Source organism: Hydra vulgaris, chromosome 08 (assembly GCF_038396675.1).
Source record: "Hydra vulgaris chromosome 08, alternate assembly HydraT2T_AEP".
In the NCBI taxonomy this organism is placed as follows: Eukaryota; Metazoa; Cnidaria; class Hydrozoa; order Anthoathecata; family Hydridae; genus Hydra; species Hydra vulgaris.
In genome coordinates this window covers 47648166-47667036 of record NC_088927.1, presented here as the reverse complement: position 1 = coordinate 47667036, position 18871 = coordinate 47648166, and the positions used below count along the sequence as shown (strand labels likewise).

The 18871-nt window shown below is 26.3% G+C and overlaps 1 protein-coding gene across 1 annotated transcript; it reads right to left on the bottom strand.

The window, feature by feature from the left end:
- Positions 1 to 1473: 1473 nt before the first annotated feature.
- Positions 1474 to 18568, bottom strand: LOC101234971 (uncharacterized). Its single transcript, XM_065803836.1, has 4 exons — positions 18352 to 18568; positions 10365 to 10502; positions 5201 to 5410; positions 1474 to 2151 (listed from the first exon to the last, which is right to left on the bottom strand). Exons 1-4 carry the CDS (start codon positions 18479 to 18481, stop codon positions 1982 to 1984), a joined length of 648 nt encoding a protein of 215 aa, XP_065659908.1. The 5' UTR covers positions 18482 to 18568; the 3' UTR covers positions 1474 to 1981.
- Between the last annotated feature and the right edge of the window lie 303 nt (positions 18569 to 18871).

Here is an 18871-nt window from a genome sequence, read left to right as displayed (position 1 = left end):
TTTGGTAAAAAAGAATATATATTAAAATGAAAAACCAAAAACCCTACGTTTCGTTACTGCAATTTTGACCATTACAGCCACTGCATGCTGACATTTTTTATGCAAGAACATATATATTATTATATCGGAAAAAGCTAACCATTTTCTAATTTTCATCCCCATTCATTAGAATCCAAGTGGAAAAATTTGTTTAAGATTTTATATTTAATAATCTGGACGCAAATTCAAAGATCGTGAAAATAACGGTAGATGATAGAATCAAAAACCTTTACGGTGTTTGAAATTTTGTTTAAATTGACGACCCATTAATAAATCGATGTTTTAAATAATTGCGTAGCGTTAAGAGCAAGTATATAATTTACTTCGTAATGAAAATGTAATATGTAGTCTTGTAATATGTAAAATGTAATATGTAGTTGTGGTAATTAAAATTTCGCTTAGTCGCCCGGCGATGCGGGATCGATTTCTCGTGAGCGCGTGTTTTTGTATGTTATATTTTAAAGTATTTAGTTCTAGTTTTACGCGTATTGCTTATTATTGTTGTTAATAAAAGGTTATGTGGTTTACAAATTATTTTTTATTATAGTTAGAACATGCAGGGAGTGTACATACATTGACTAAGGGTTTTGGTTTAGGCAGGTAATAAGTTAAAAAAATACTTAATGTTCAAAAGTTTCGTAAAAACTTTTGAACATTAAGTATTTTTAATAATTCGGTCATTAATTTACACAAAACTTCACACGTCGAAATAAGTTTTTGATTCCATCATCTACCGAAAATAACCACCACAATTTCAACTTATTTGTCATTTTTCTTGGAAATTTTTGCGACAATCTGTGGATGGTAGCTTGAGCAATAAAAGATTAGTTTTAAAAAAAATTAATGCTTTCATGAGTAAGATTCAAAAACAAATTTAATTTTTTTAAAATTTGAAATTATACCACTCTTTATATAAACCATTAGTTTAAAAACGATTTTAAATTTTTTTTTATTAAAAATTTACGAAGATAAAGATGTTTTACGCGATTGTAGACGTGGACGCCCACAGTATAACGCAATAATTTAAAATCATGCAACTAAATCTAGACAGTGTTTTTTTTTTCTATTTAAATATTAGTTAAAATTACATTTACAAGGGATCGCCCATAAAGTACGTACGCTCGGAGGGGAAGAGGGGGTCTGCAAATAGCGTATATGAGATGGGAGGGCAGTGCTCAATTATAAAAGAAAGGAGACACTAAATTAAAAAAAATATCATAAAATGTTAGATAAATAGGTCAAAAGCGTAGGTATTTTTAGGGAGGCGGAGGGTACTCAAAAAACGTATTAAAAAATGCGGGGAGGGGACGAGGAAAAAGCGTGCGTATTCTATGGACGACCCCTAAGGACGCCCACCGTACGACGCAATAATATAAAATTTTGAAACTTTAATTAGACAGTGTTTTTTCTCTTTAAATATTAATTAAAATTACATTTACTAATTAAAAGTATATTTCACAATATATTTTATATATGATGCATTTGATTATTAAATATTACACTGAGATATTTTTAAATACTCAACAACGCATACCAAATAACGATTTTAAATCAGTAATGTAACCTGCTATAATTATTCAATGAAATTATGCGAATTATGTTTAACTTTAAAATGAAAAAATAATTGCTAAGTAAAATGGCAACTCACAAAATACCTATTTTAAAAACAAAATTTTTTGCAGCTAGTAATGCAAAACATTTCAATTGTTAAAAATCTATTGATCCTAAAGCATTTGCAATGCAACTTAAAAACAACAAAGAGAAAAAATAATGCAGTCCAAAAATTTTAAAATCTTTAGCTAAAAATAATGTCCGAGATAAGGAAGATAATTAAAAGATAAGACGAATCGTCCAGCGCTAAGGATAAAACTATATACAAAAGACGTTTCGGAAAAACTGTGCAGCATACTGCAAAAAACAATATTAAAAGTTATCAGTTTGTCTACAAAAGCGCATCTTTTGATTTATCTTTTTTAGGTTCAGATATGCTCAATGCTTCCCTTCTTTTTTTCAGGAAGAGGATAACAACAATGACCAAAACTAAGATCAGAAGTAAACTGATGATTACAATTATGGTGATGGTTTTCTTATTAGAAGATTTTTTATGCCGACCTAAAAAAAAAAAAAAAGCCGTTGAAAAAATATATATCAATTTTAAAAGATGATCTTAAAATATGCCTGACTCTTTATATATTTTATAGTTTAATTAACGATACAACTAAACTATTTACATCGACATTACATAAAATTAGTGCAGGTTAGTAATAGTAACTAATAAAAAAAAAAAAGATTTTTTTTAATTTAAGTAACTGATCAACTTGTTACAACTCGATAAACTTTATATTATTCATATTACTGCTTAGTCTGGTTTTAAAAGCAAACACTAAATCTTTTTTAAAACGCACAGCAATGCAAATACATTGTTATTAAATTGTTTTCTTTGCAGACTTTTAGATTGAGTAAAATAATCAAATGTCTTGTAATAAGTTGTTAATTTTTTTAAAATCAATTAAAAAAAAAAAAAAGTTTTATTTCGTCTATTTGATCGTCTTTTTTGATCAAAGTTTTTCCGTAAAGCAAAGTGGGACATTTTTTCAGTCTTTTTGAAATAGTTTTTTGCGAGCTGTAACAGCGAACATTCTTTATTCAGCGATCTAAGTTTTTTTGTAAAGTTGAACATTTCTTTAGTATTTTTTTAGAAATAGTTTTTAGCAGTGTCACAGTGTCTACATACCAGGTGACCAAGCAACTGCATAACGCCAATTTTTTAAGGTCCCAGCAACTACATTTTGATATCTGCAAAGCTTTTTAGAGCCATAGATACATGTAAAACAAATAATGCAAAAATTTTGAATATTCATAAAAAACGGAGACACAGGAATCAAATAGATGATAGATATTGACTTTGCTTCAGTTGAGTAAGATTAACCGAAATAATTTTAGTATTAAGTGCTCGAGAACTTTTATTTTGCGTATAAAAAAACATTTTACACAAATCTGAAAATGTTGTAAGACGTTTTATCCAGTACAAACAAAAAGAGCAAAAAAAGAAAAAAAAGAAAAAGAGAGTCTGATTCGATCCCAATTCTATCTATCCACTTTCTGGCCAAGAAATCGAAGGTTTGATTCTAAAAGGGTAGTGAAAGACATTAACCTAAAGGACTGTGGCGACAAAACACTTTATAACCAGAAATCAAAAACCAATATCGTTTTTTTCTAAGTTCTTTTTAATTTCTAAATTGACTAAAATCATATTTTTCTAAATTGGCAAAAATCCACATAGATGATTTGTCATCCTTTTTGTCTGAAGAAAAATAATTAAAACTACTTTGTCAACTTTGAATCATGGAAATTGATGAAATACTGAGCATTGATATATACGAAATATCTGAGCACTAATAAAGTTGAAAATGTTCCAGACCACACCAAACCTGTCTTTAAAATAAAACATCTGTGATGATCCTGGGTGTCATTAAAAGTGATGGAAAGAGGTGCCCACTAGAGTTTGTTATGAAAAATCAAAAAATAGAAACAGTATATTTAAGGCTTCCACAGACAAAAATTGTTTCCTGGATAAAGAAAACATACCCAGATGGTAATTATGCATTTCAGCAGAATAGTGCACCTGCTCATTAGTAAGCGACCGGGGTCAGGGCCAGGGCTAGGTTTGATAACACATAGCCATGACCAGGGCCAGGTTTATGATCAGGGCTGCATTAATATTGATAGTTCCTATAAAAATGTTATTTTTAATTAAAATTTATGATATAAATTTAATTTAAATACAATATTTTATAGGATCTATCAATTTTAATGCAGCCCCGGCCGGATTTATGACTGGGGTTGCATTTATATTGATAGATCCTATAAAAGTATTGTTTTTAATTATAAATCATATCATAAATTTTAATTAAAAATAACATTTTTATAGGATCTATCAATATTAATGCAGCACTGATCATAAGCTCATCCTCGGTCGCGGCTATGTGTTATCAAACCTGGCCTCAGCCATAGCCCCCGTCACTTTCTACTGCTCATACCTCTAAAAATTTTAACAGTAAAATAAAATGGGACAACTATGGAATAAGTCAATGTCCTTTAAGTCCAGACTTGAACCTTTTGGACTATTTTATGTGGACAGCTGTTGAGAAGGAAACATGTAAGACACATCATAACAGTATCAAGAGCATGGAAGATTATTCCAGCTTCCAGCTATTGACATAAATGCCTGCCAGTCATTTCAGATTGGTTGATTTCAACTAGTCTATAAAGCTGATGGAAGTCATATTAAATACATTTGTGATAGTTTGCAGTAAAAACATTCATTTTTTTTGTTTAAAAATAAATTATTTACAAATTGTTACGCATTTGCTAGATCACCTGGTATCTTGATGGAACCTTTCTTATGGTGAACACAAAATTTTAGTTAAATTCCAGGGCATATTAGGATTTTTTATTTCATTTTATAAGACATTTTAAATTCTACTAAATGAATTATTGTTTAGTATCAATTATCTTTTTATTTTATTTTTTTATACTTATTGAATAATACAATATTATGTTAATAATAGAGTTTGAAATAATTTAGGTGTCAACTAAATTGACTAATACATTTTTAAAATTCTTGGAACAAAAACTTGATAACCACACACACACACACACACACACACACACACACACACACACACACACACACACACACACACACACACACACACACACACACACACACACACACACACACACACACACACACACACACACACACACACACACAAATATACAGGGCCTATAGGAAAGGAGGGAGGCAAAAGAAGCAATTTGCCAATGGACTCACAATTTAAAGCCTATTTCCAAAGTTAAGGACTTTTTTTTGTTAGTCAATAACTAGAAAGAAGAAAGTGAACTAATATATTGGGGCCTCTATATGCTCTCTTGTTTACATCACAGCATCAATTACAAGATTGTTGGTTCATATTATCACAAAACACAGGGAAAATGTTTTGAGACATTTTCCTTGTGTTTTGTGATAAGACCCAGCAAACTTGTGGTAATCTCATGGTACAATTAATAACAAAATATGAACCAGCATATTTTATTATTTTTGAAAAGTCAAGGATATAACAAACATGAAAAAAGCAGATCTTTGAAAATTGCATACTTTTGCAGTAATCTTTATCAGCTTTAGTGACATTGCTTTTGTGTTTGCATGCTTTCATTTTTAATTCACCATAATTTTTGTACACATGCCCATCAGAACCACAAACTGGCTCATCTTTATGAAGACTTGCAGAAGAAGGACAATAGCATTTGTTGGATGTAGCGTTGCATTCCTCATACATTGAACAAGTGTTATTTCCACAAACAACAACTAAAAACAAATTGTAACTTTTAAATACAAAAATATCTAAAAATCTCTATAACAAAACCTAATTATAATTAAGTAGAAAGAAAACCATTTTTTATTTATAAACAAATATTTGACTTCATTTTTAAAGGAGTAAAAACATGCATTTGTGAATACAAAAAATAAAATTTGTGAAAACATAAAATAACATTAAAATGTTTTACATTTTTAATGTATACACAAATGCAGTTGGGTATACACATTATTTAAAAATAGAATAAATTAAAAAAAAAATATTCAAGATAATTCTAAATTGCTTTACTCTAAAAACTTTTTCAATTGAAATAATCAGAAATAAAAAAAATTGATAACTGTTTTGATACAAAGTTTTTCAAACAAAACATTACAAAAAATTTCCATCCAACAATAGAGTATATTAACTTTACTTTTCACTAGCTTAATAACAGTGGTATAAATGTGTGTTTAGATAACATGTCTAATGTGATCTAAACACACATTTATACCACTGTTATTACTTGTGATACAAATATCTATGCAAAAAATAGATTTTTGTATCACAAGTGCATATCAACCGCTTTATAAGAAACTTTTCAGTAAAATTTTGAAAATCTAAATAAATCTTTGCTGATCATAACAATAATGCTAGTAAAAAATAGTTTCTGGGATTTTTACTTTTAAATATTTAAAAATTCGATGTATAACTTTCTGGCTGTAGAAAACAAAATGTAAATATTTTTTGCAGAACCATACCAAATAACTTTTTTTCATATTGATTCAGACAAAAAAAGATTTTGTCAATTGTCAAGAATAGAAATAAATTTTATTGATTTTTATAAATTATTTTTAAATTTAACCTTTTAGGACAAAATGCCGTAATACGGAGGGCCTTTTTATGTGTGTAGCCATAATAATTTGCATCAAGGCTTATTTGGGGTTTAACTAAGTAATAGTTTTTTTAAGTAATAATTTGCACCGAGGGTGCAAATTATTACTTAGAGGGGTTGTAACCCTTAAAATTAGTCATACACCCTTTAAATCTCAATTTTCCTATTCTCAAATGTCCTATTAAACTAATAAACACAACTTGGATTTATAGAAATAAAAAATATGGCTAATAAATGATGATCAATTTCTATCCAAGATGTTGTAAATTTTTTTCTGGAAGAAGACTCAGATCTTTCTTTGTTAAAAGTATCCTTATCATGCAGTGAAATAGAATTTTTAATCGAATCAAAGACAGATGAAGAAATGTTATATATTGTTAAACATCAGTTGAGCAAGATATATGCATACCTGATACCACAGAAATAGTCTTACGTAAAGAAGTATTAACTGTTGTCCATATTTACAACAGCAACATGGGTGGCATTGATCTTAGTGATCAAATGACCACCTCCTACGAGTGTGAACGTAAAAGGGTGAAAAAGTGGTATAAGAAGTTTTATTTCCATCTCATTAATCTCATTAATCTTACCATATTTAATGCACAAGTTATTCATAAAATGTTAGGAGGTAAACCGAAAGCCTTTAGAGTTCAGAATGGAAATTGTTAGTGCTTAATTTTCTTTTTATGACATAGTAACATCTAAACAGAGTGGGAGACCAAGTCTTGATGGTAATCCAAAGTGCATCGCCATTTCCCATCGTATAAACCAAGAACAGAATCAAGAACTGCACCTCATTGGAGGTGTGTTGTATGCAGTAAAAAGGGAAAAAGAAAAGATTTTAATTATGAGTGCACCCTTTGTGATGTAGGATTTCTTGCAGCACTTTGTTATCATTTCTAACATTCAATAAAAGACTAATGTAAAAAAACATATTTTTAAGTATTTCTATTCTATTCTATTTTTAGTTTTCTCACAAATACTGTGGTTTTAATGATTTGTTTATACTGTTTTAATATCGAATTTCCATTAGAAAAAGAAATAACTCTCTCGAAATAACCTTGCGCATTTGGATGTATGTCTAAAAAATAAAGGTTACACTTAAAGGGTAATAACATTTTATTTAATACCCCTTCTGCATTGTTTTGAGTTTAAATGGTTTTAAGTAATTAAGTAAATTACAGTAGTTTAAAAAAGTTTAATTCATAAATACAAAGAGCAGAAACAGGGCCTTCAAAAGAGAGAGAAAAAGAGAAGGGGTACAGGGGCAAACTGAACAGGGCACCAAGCTTATAGCGACGCCAGAACTGGCAAACAGAATTATTTTACAAAAAAAAAAAAAATTTTAACAACTGATACAAAATCTTAGGTTTTGTTCTTGAAGTTTGAACATTATTATTTGGAATAAAAATGCATGAATTGAATGAAAATCGTTATTACATGAAAATGAATTTTAAAAAACAACATTCAACTAGATTTATAGAAGGCATTAGAATTTATGTTATGAACATAAAAAACTTCTTCTAACTTCGACTAGTGCTTTATTTTTTATTCTTATTACAACCCCCGCAATTAGGAAAAATTCAAAAAATTTTTATCATTGTAGGAATTGTACATTAATAACCTTTTTTCTATATTCACCCATAACTATTGCAATTTTGTCACTTTAAAAACTTCACAAAGATGTAATAAGTAATACAAATTTTACAAAATAAATTTGATAAAATATATTCTTACAAGGACAAATAATATATATTTTATTAAGATGTGTAAGTATACTAACTTGTTAATATTAAAATCTAGTAAGGATTTAATTTATAATTGTTAAAAACTAAAAAAGATGAACTATTTGAATATTTAGACTTTGGTATGATATAAAGCATATTTAGAGGTGGCTATGATTTGAAAACCAAACATTGTTTTATTTTTAATTGTATTACAAAAATATTTTGAAATTTAGTTATACAAATAAACATGATTTGCTGATTGTGGCAAAAAAAAAGAAAACTCAAAATCTTGAAGAAAAAAATCCACAATGAAATTATATACTGTAATTGTTATGAATTAAACGCACATGAAATTATCAAGCCTGCAGATTGCAACAAGTCTGCAGATTGCAGGCCTTGTTAAGAAGCGTTACAAAGCTCGCATTTTGCCTGCGAAAAGGCGATTTGCCTACGCGTTCAGTAGTTTTGCGCTACGCAAAAACTTTTATCTTTTAGAATATTTAAATTATCTTTTGGTGTCATTAACGTGACGTTTATTCAGAAGAAATAAAGTCATAAGTAAAAGTATTTAACTGCAATTATAAACTAATAGATTTTTTCTTAAAGAAACAGTTTGTTTAATAATTTTTTTGTTGTTGTTAAAAATTAGTTAAAAAAAATAAAGTGTTTTAAGTTTTATCATAAGGAATTAAATATATAAATTCCTTTTAAATATAAAAATTATTGTCATAATAGTTTTAAAAAATACACGATTTATTTTGATGTAAATATTTTATTAATAAGATATTTTGTTTATTGTTAATTCAATAGCGTAAAGTTTTGATGACGTTCGTTTAATTTATGAAAATAAATTACGATCACGAATATGTTTTCGGTAACTGATAAAAATAATTAAAAAAAACTATTTATTGTTTAAAAACATTATTAAAAAGAGTTCACAAAATAAATTAGAAAAAATTTATTAACAGTTAATAAAATAACCAAAAATCAACTGTAAAATTATTAGAAAATAAACAAATATTATTTTACGTTTTATGAAAAAAATATTTTTTTTTAAATAAAATTTAGTTCATTTTTGAAAAAAATAATAAAATTGATTTTTCAAATCGGAACTTGGATTTTATTAGTAACTTTTGTTATAGTGAGAAAAAAAAACTGTTTGTATGATTTTTAATTGTTATGAGTTTTCGTTACGCAGCGAAATCTCGTAACAAGGCCTGAGATTGCATCAAGTCTGCAGATTGCAGTGTATATTATTAAGACTACAAGAATCTAAAATGCGGTAGTGGTGTGGAGGTAGAGCGCTCGCCTCATAAGCGAGAAGTTCCGAGTTCAATCCCCACCACACCCCTGGTAGTACCGCGCTCAACTTGTTTCTCCACGCAGCAGCCTTGCTTGTCAAGGTTCGTGTTTCAGAGTTATAGAGTTGAGAGAGGGTTGTAACCACAAAAAGTAGCCTCCTTGACTGTAGTGGCCCTCTCAGCCTTAAGAAGAGTAATAATTAAAAAAAAAAAAAGGCGAGCTTCGACTAAACATCAATTTTAGTTTTATTGCCATGCATTTATCATAAAGTTTAAAAAAACAAGTTGTCTTGGTACCTCGGAATTCCTTTAAAAGTTGGCAAAAAAAATTTTGACAAATAAGTTTTGCCATTAAACATAGAAACGAGGTTACTGATTTGTTGTCTCGACAACTCAAACAAATTTTGAGTTGGGCAAAAAATTATACACCTAAAAAAAACATTGAATTTATTTCTGAGGGCTGCTCATTATAACTTAATCATTATGTCTAATTCAAAGTAAAGAAACTATTTTTACAAAAAAAATAATTGATTTAGCAGAAGTTAAATTACAAACAATCTTTGAATTTGCCAAGTTAGGAAAAAAAAAGAAAAAAACAAGCAATTTTTTCAAATTGAATATTAAGAATCAATCTATTGCAGAAGTAATTTAATGTTTTACTTTAAAGTCTAGTTTTTCAATAGCGCTTTTAATAACTATTTGAAGGTCTATTGCAGATGTAATTTAATGTGTTGGATAGCAACAAGTCCTAAGGAAATATAAATATTTCAAAAACTATCTTTAATGATAAAAAAACCGAATAGAATAGTTTTTAAATGAAAGAAACAAAAGAAACAATTATTCAACATTTTTATTATTTATAGTAAGCATAAAAAATAGTTTGGACCCAAATAGAACAACATAGAAATAAATATTTTGTAAACTTTTAACTTGATTGAACAATAAACAGCTGATTAAAACTATATTTTGTACCTAAAGTATTTAAACAAAAACTAAATATTATAAAATGAATACAAATTAAAACGAAAACTTGATCTTAAGTAACCTATTGCATTTTTTTTTGATGAACTTGTAGTTTCTGCGTTTGGAGCCAAAGCTGATGAAGTATTTAGTGAAGCTTTGATAACTGAAGACGAAGTAGGAACCAAAACAAGAGTATTGTTGCTGACCAATGATGTTGAAGCTAAAAAAAATAGAATATTTAAGACATATCCACTAAATGCCATATAAAAAGTTTATAGTTTGTCTATTTCATTATGATATAATAGGCAGGAGTTTCACCGCACACATTTACTAATGAATAGAGAATAGCAATGTATGAAGATCTATTTTTACTGATTCTTTTTTCATTATTTATTTTTCAAAAAAAGTATCTGGATTAGGTGAGCAATTAAAACCTGCAGAATATATTAATAATATATTAGAATATATTTCATAATTATATTAATTATATATTATAATAATATAGTATTATATTAGAATATATTTTATAATAATATTAATAATATATTATATTATATTAAATAAAAAAGTTATTACTTTTTTTGCATAAATTTTGCGAAATCTTTTTTTATTTTAAACAACAATTATGAAAAAAACCAGATGAAAATACACAAAAATTAAAAAAAAAATCTTGACCATTATGATCACATTTGAAAAAATTTTTTAGGGTATTTTGCTGCTTGAGCACAAGGTATTTTTTAGGGTATTTTGCTGCTTGAGCACAAGGTAAATGTCAATATTTTTGGATATTTATTTTGTAATCATATTGTAAACTGTAATTGTAGTTTGTTTTCTTTTTACATTTGAACTTTAGCTTCTTGTGTATTGGCATTTTGAAATTTTTTTTCTCTTTTACACCCCTAATGTATATATAAGATTTGGCAGGGATAAACGATTTCATGAAGGGTGAAAAGCCTAACGAAAACAAACTAAGCAGGCTAAAAAAGTTGCCTACCTAAAGGCTTTTTGTGCTGGCTGTCAGCATTTGCATAGATTTACACTATAATTTTTAGCAAATAAAATTTGAGAAACTTTGAGAAAATTTTGAGAAACATTTTTTTATAGCTTTTGATAGTTTACACTATTCTCAGCTAATTACATTCAGTTCCATTTGTTTGGAGAGTACGGTGTCACTTAAGGTGACCATTAAAACAACATTTTTTTTTTAACATCTGCTTTTACCCTCTATGTGTTCTATATAATAAAATGTGTTATAAAAAATAAAAAAATAAAATTTTCAGTGGGTAGCTCAAGGTCCCATAAACAAAAGACAGATCGCTATAATTATCAAAAAAAAAGTTTTTTGAAAGTATATTATTATACTATCATATATTAAAGTATATTAGGTCTAAAAAAAAAGCGACCAAAACTATATAAAAATTTCAAAAATAATCATCTTTTTATAAAGAACTTCTTTTTTTGATATTTAAAGGGACCCCTCTGATGTTTAAGGAGCTACCCCTAAAGAAAAAGTTTTCAGAAAAATTTTTAATTCCAGTATTGTTTTATTATATAAAACAAATTTAGAGGGTGAAAGCAGATATTTAAAAAAAAGGTTATTTTTATGGCCACCTTATACCAGAGTTGTTAGTAGTTGGCCTTGCCTTAAGGTCTTGGCCCTGTTTGCTTTTGAAAAGTTTGGCCTTGGCCTTTATTCCTTTGGCCTTCCACCTTTTCTTTAAGAATTCAGAACTTTATTCTTTCGTGTTTGCATTTTAAAAATTTTACAACAGTTGATTTTGTTTACAAGAGTTATTTTTGTTTACTTGAAAGCATTAGAACTTAATTTTATGTTTTATATCACACTTTAGATTGCCATTTTTTACTAGCCCTTTTAAAGCAATAATCAATGACGTGATTGGTTAATGGGAATTTTTTACATCTATATATTAAGTTACATGATATATATTTACACTTTTTATTAGTTAAAACATTTTAAAATTTAAAAAAAGATTTAAACACATGATTTCTTATAACTAAAAACAGAACTTTAAAGGTTTTTTGAATTAAAGTTTCTATTATATTTAAATTATAATTTGTTATAAATTATATCTTTATTCATTTATACTGTTTTTTTTTAACTTATCTAAATCTGTTTTAAAAAGTTGCTAGTAATGCATATTTAATAGTTTTTAAAATAATTTTATTTATAAAATCCATTTTTAATTTTCATCAATAAACAATAGTTTAATTTGATAGTTTGGTCACAAGAACAACACCAGAAACCACTTCGACATCAGTGGCTTTGCCTGACCACATAAAAAATATATAAATAAAAATAACATACTATTCAAAAACATTTCGCTTAACAGACTTTAGAAAGGATCAAAGTTTCAAAGTTTTTTTTTAAAACACCTTTGCTTCCAGCAAGGCTGCAAGCAACCACTAATTAAAGTTGGAAGTTATTGGAAGAGAAAAGATGAAAATTGTGGAGCAAGCTGACGATTGACAGACAACTTAAAGGATTGCAAATTATATGAATCAGGAAAGCAAGATGAAGGAAGCGAATACCAAAGAGCTGATGTTCGAGGAAAAAAACTAGACAAATAAGAGTTTTTGGAGCACTTAGGAACAGTCACAGAAAAAGGATAAGACTTTGAATGAATGACGAGTAACATGAGAATGAATTATAGTAGATGGCACAAGAGACGCTAGCTCTTTAGAGCAGTGCTCATTATAGTATTTGTAGAAAAAAAGAAAGAAAAGCAACATTATGACAATGTGATAATGGTTGGAGGTTGGCTGCAAGAGCAGGTTCAACTATATTTACAATACGTTTTTGCACCTTGTCTAAAAGAGAAAGGGCATCATTAGAAGATCCGCCACAGATATGGCAACAGTATTCCATACAAGGCCGGATTTGAGATTTATAGAGATAGAGAATAGAATCTGGAGTAAGAAAGTGTCAAGCTCGATAAAGAGATGCAACCTTAGCAAATGCTAATTTTGCAACAGATTATATATATGGTTTCTAAGAATGATCAGAAGTAAGAGTTAATCCTAGAAGATGAAGAGTAGATGATTCATCAAATACATCACCGTTCATATATATAGGAAGATCTAAATTATTGTGATAAAGATTGGCTGAAAAAATTGAGTTTTATCTGTATTGAAGTTCACCAGCCACTGTGAGCCTTATGCTGTAACAGAAGTGAGATCCTTTTCAAGCTCAAATGCCCTCTCCAAGCAATCAGAGAGTGTTGGCTTCTTACCACGACAAAAAAAAAACGGTAGTATCATCAGCAAATAACGCTACCTTAGATGTGAAAATATCTAGAAGATCGTTAATGTAAATTAAAAAGAGTATAGGGCCAAGGATAGAACCTTGAGGAACCCCCGAAGTTACAGAATAAGAAGAAGAGTGCTGTCTATCGAGGACAACTTTTATACTACGATTGGAAAGGAAGGACTTAATAATCTTAAAGATGTTGCCAGATACACCATAAGAAGAAAACTTATGGAGAAGACCAGCATGCCAAACTTTACCAAAGGCTCTCCACCTTTGTCTAATGCACAATAAAACCTATCGGTTATTACTGTTAGCGAATCAGCTGTAGAACGAGAAGATCAAAACCCATATTGATGGTCAGAAAGTAAGTTATTAGATTCAGGATTAGAGATTAAGTGTTTGTTAATTAAAGATTCAAAAATTCTTGTTTATGATAGGAAGAAGACTTATGGAATGGTAGTTAGACAAATCAGATCGCTCTCCAGAATTTTTGAAGATAGGGATAACAGATGCTGCTTTCCAGCAAGCTGGAAAACAAGACTCTGACAAGCAATAATCTCTTAAATAAATAATTGAAAACTTTAATGTTTTCTAATGTCCACAAAGTAAATAAAAAAAAAAAAAAAACATACATACAAAAGGATCTTTAAGTTATAAAATTATCATTAAAATCTAAAAATGTTTATGATTGCTAAATTAAACAGTTTTAAGATCATAAGAATCTTAAATTCACAATAAAAATGGTAATTAAAAAAAAAAAAAAAAAAGACGCAGAATTTGATGTTTAAGGGTCTTAAGCAACCCCTAAAAAAATTTTTTATTTAAAAATTTTTTAAATTTAGTATTTGTTTATTATATAGAACACATTTAGGGGGCATTATCAAACATTTTCAAAATATGTTGTTTTATGAAAACCGTTTTTCTTAATAAAACAACGAATTACAAAAATATGAAAACAACCATTTAGAAAAACTGAAGAGTTTTTTTTTAATCTCAAAATTATCTTTTAAATTTCTGAAAATATCATACAAGTATATGTTGAGCGGTTTTTTACCCAGGCAAGCATCACATCTGTGCAAGCATGCATTCTTTATTTTCCACTAACTAGTTTTTAAAAAGTAAACTTATATGTTTTATGGTAAGTAATGACAAATTGCAAGTAATGGTAGTAAATAGAAGTTTTTGTGTTTTTTTAGCATTTTGTATTCATTCTGTTTGTGTTTTTTAACACAATATGTTAAAAAACACAAAGAGAATGTGTAACACAAAATGCTAAAAAAATACAAACAGGATGTGTAACAGAAAAAGCCAAAATGTTGTTCTTTAATTCAACTTTTTTTGTAAATTATACAAAAGTCAAATTTAAACATTGGCCAATTTTTAAATATTAGCTCGGTCAGTTTTTCAATTATTTAAATAAAAAACAATAAAATAGTAAAAATAATAAAATTAAAAATAATAATATTAATGATAATTATAGTAAAAATAACAATAACAAAAAAGATTAAAAATAAGAAAAAATATATTTAACATAAAAAAGAAGTAATACTATAAAAAATCAAAACTGAAAACAAACTCAACATAAAATAATATAAAATGAAAAAAAAAAAAAAAAAAAAGACCTAAATAAAAAAGAAAATTTAGTATTGTTACACTAAAAAATAGTACATGTTAAATTTCATTTTATAATAGCGCCATTTTTGATATTTTAATTTTTTGCTTGTTTGTTTTGTTATAATGATTGATTTTATCAAAAAAATTACAAACTTTAAACAACATCTTATAAAGAGTTTATTTTTTATAATAAAGAAAAAACTTCTTTTATGACTTTTATAACTCTATTATCAATTTTTTTGCTTGAATTTATGCTTGAAGCAATATAACTCCTGCAATGTCTTCTATAAGTTTTATTTTGTAAAAATAATAGTTTAGAAAAATGATATTTTATAACAGTTACATCAGCTTTATATAATTAACAGATTGTGCAATATCAAAAAAGTGAAAACAGAAATTTCCTTACGATTTAGATATAAAAATGTTATTTAAATTTAAAAAAATTAGATTTCTTTCTCAGTTTTTCTTCCTTCTTTTCTATTTTTTTACAAAAAATTTAATTTCTTGTAAACATGTACTGTTGTAAACTTATAACACTGCATCAAAAGTATTCATATAGCATATGTTTACCTTTTTTGCCTTAAGCAAGTAAAAGCACAACGGTATATATTTTTTAATAAATGGTACTTAAAAACTTAAATCTTTGTTTGTCACATGAAAAAGGCGCTGGTTTTTTCTAACTAGTTTGAGTTAGAACTAAATTGAGTTTTCTTTGCAACAAGTAATATTTTTTGTTTGTTTATAATATGTACATTTAGAATACCACAATATGTACATTTAGAAAATAATACTTTAAGATTTGTTTTCCTTAATACATAAAATAAACTTGCTTTGTGGTAATTTATTTTATTGCAGTAGTTAAAAAAGTTAATGTCCTTAAATAAAAAAAAAATAAAGATAAATTTTATGACATCAAAGTCATGACAAGCTTATGTGCTAAGCTGTTTTTAATGTGCTAAGCTGTTTTTTTTATATAAAACACACCAACATACAATCACATACAAATGTATATATACATTATATATGAAGTATTATATTAGATATACAGTTTAGATATACATTATATATTTAGTTTAGATATACATTATATATTAGATATGCAGTTTTAAAAATATATACAACTTTAAAAATGTCTTACCAACATTAAACTGAGAAAAAAAAAATTGCACAAAATAAAAACATGACAATTTAAGCAATGCACAACAATGTCTAATGAACAATTCAAAAGAATGTCTAAAAACAATAACAGCAAACAAAGCAAACAGCGCACAAAAAAACACAGTAAAATAAACAACCTAAAAATGTACAGGACAATTCAAACAGAAATACATGACAATATAAACAATGTACGAAAATAATATAAAGAATTTAGTTTAAAAAAATTTTTTTTGTTCTTTTTTTCTCTAAAGTTTGTTGAAAAATATTTATTTGATATTTTTGTAAGTTTACTTTTTTATTATTCTTTCCATTTTTAAGCTTCTTCTTATACCTTTTAACTGTATTTTGTTTCCAGTATTTTTTTTTCCCCATTCTTTTTCTCTTCAGTTATTTTATTTATTTAAATTGCTTGGTATAGTTTTTACTTTGATTATTATTGTTGTTTGTTTATTCTTCTATTTTAAAAAAAATTTAATTTTTCTTCTTCTTCATTATTCCTTTTTTTCTTCTTCTTCCTTTTCACGGTTTAAAAACACAGCCATTTGCTATGTTATGCAAAACTTGATCATAATATAATTTGTTAAGATATCAATAATAATATTATTTGTTAAGATATCATATCATTTTTTAAGATGATTAATACTTACACCTATATATACAGGACTAGTTTCTTCTTTGCTTTACCTTTGAAATTATAGTTTGATATCTTTTTGCTATTTTTTCCAGTTAGATTTATTGCAGTAGATTATAACTAACTAAAAATATCAAATGCAAATAAACATTTTTCATACAGGGGTATTGGAACAGTTCTACATTTCAAGCCAAAATTTTGTGCGTTTGTTTTCTTTTTGAAATGTACTTAAGCCAAAAAAGTTTGAAGAAAGTATGATGGTTGGTAGAAATTTTAGAAAATTTAATTGATTTTTTATTGAACTTTACTTTTTCTTTTAAACATTCAAAATTTGAAATAACAGAAAGCGATTTAAAAAAATTTGTTATGCAACATTTTTAAAATTAAAAAAACTCATTTGTCAAACTACTGTCAAAAACATTTGAGTCAAAAGTTTTTTTTTTTAATTTTATTTTAAATATGCATTAAAATTTTTTTTTTAATTTTTTTATATAAACTTTTAACGATTTTATATACCCAAACAACCTATTTTAGATATGTATTTTTTTTTCTAATTAAATAATTCAAAACGTGTTTAATATATTCGTTATATTGACAAATTAATTATGTTAACAAAATGAATAAAACATCATTTAACTGCTTTTCTTAATTTGACAGATTTATTTTTATAAATAAAAAAGCTTGCAGAGTTAATAAGTAGGTCAACTTATTATATTCAGTATAAACAGGATAACAAATTAAAATCTTTAGAGACATGCACAAAACTAAAAAAAAAAAGGTGATTCCCATAACATGTCAAATCAAGCATTATCACTAACAGCTTGCTATACATATATATATATATATATATATATATATATATATATATATATATATATATATATATATATATATATATATATATATATATATATATATGTATATATATATATACATATATATATACATATATATATATATATATATATATATATATATATATATATATATACATATATACATATACATATATATATATATATATATTCTGATGAGTCTTAATTGATAAAACACAGTATAAAATGAAAAAAATTTTTGTGAAGTGATTTTCAACAAATTTATATATATATATATATATATATATATATATATATATATATATATATATATATATATAAATTTGTATATATATATTTTATATATATATATATATATATATATATATATATATATATATACACACACACACACACACTAAATTACTTCATATTTAAGTTTTCTTATAGTTGGTTATTGTAGTTTCTACATGAAGTCAACAGATATTAAAATTATTAAATGTATTAGAATTATAAAACACAAAAAATTATCTGTAAATTTAAAAACTGAACTATTTTATAAGAAATATGTAATTAAATTTACCTTGAATAGTGGTTTTATTCAATGTTGGTGTACCTAAAGTTGTGTTTTGAGAGGTTAAAGCTGTATTATTTTCACAATATACCAATGATATGGAAACAAAAATCAATAACAACATTATTAAAGAAGTCATCTAAAAAAAATTATCAAAATAAATTTATGAATTTTATTATACTATTATACTTATATTGCATGTCACTAAAATGCAATATTAGCATATGAAATATCAAACAAACTAACACAGTGAATAACAACTGTTTGCTACTTGATATCTTTAATAGATACTTTATAGTTAATGATTGACTGGTGTAACAGTTTCAAAATATTTTTTTACAAATAAATTGTTCAAAGAATTGAAACAATAGCATTTTGATAAATTTTTTAATGAAACTTTTTTTTTTTTAATATTTTAATAAATGACATGATTAAACTATTTTATAGCTTATTTATTTTCATTTTAAATTTACATAATAAAAAAGGGTTCATAATTAAACAGGTTTAAAAAAAAATATCAAAGTATCAA

What these genes read in the sequence shown, in the direction of transcription:
- LOC101234971 (XM_065803836.1), bottom strand. Translation starts at nt 18,481, where the DNA reads ATGACTTCTTTAATAATGTTGTTATTGATTTTTGTTTCCATATCATTG. An exon ending in ATCAAAAAAAAATGCAATAG is followed by an intron (nt 5,411 to 10,364) that starts GTTACTTAAGAT and finishes ATTTGTTTTTAG; the next exon opens with TTGTTGTTTGTGGAAATAAC. An exon ending in TGATAAAGATTACTGCAAAA is followed by an intron (nt 2,152 to 5,200) that starts GTATGCAATTTT and finishes TTTTTTTTTTAG; the next exon opens with GTCGGCATAAAAAATCTTCT.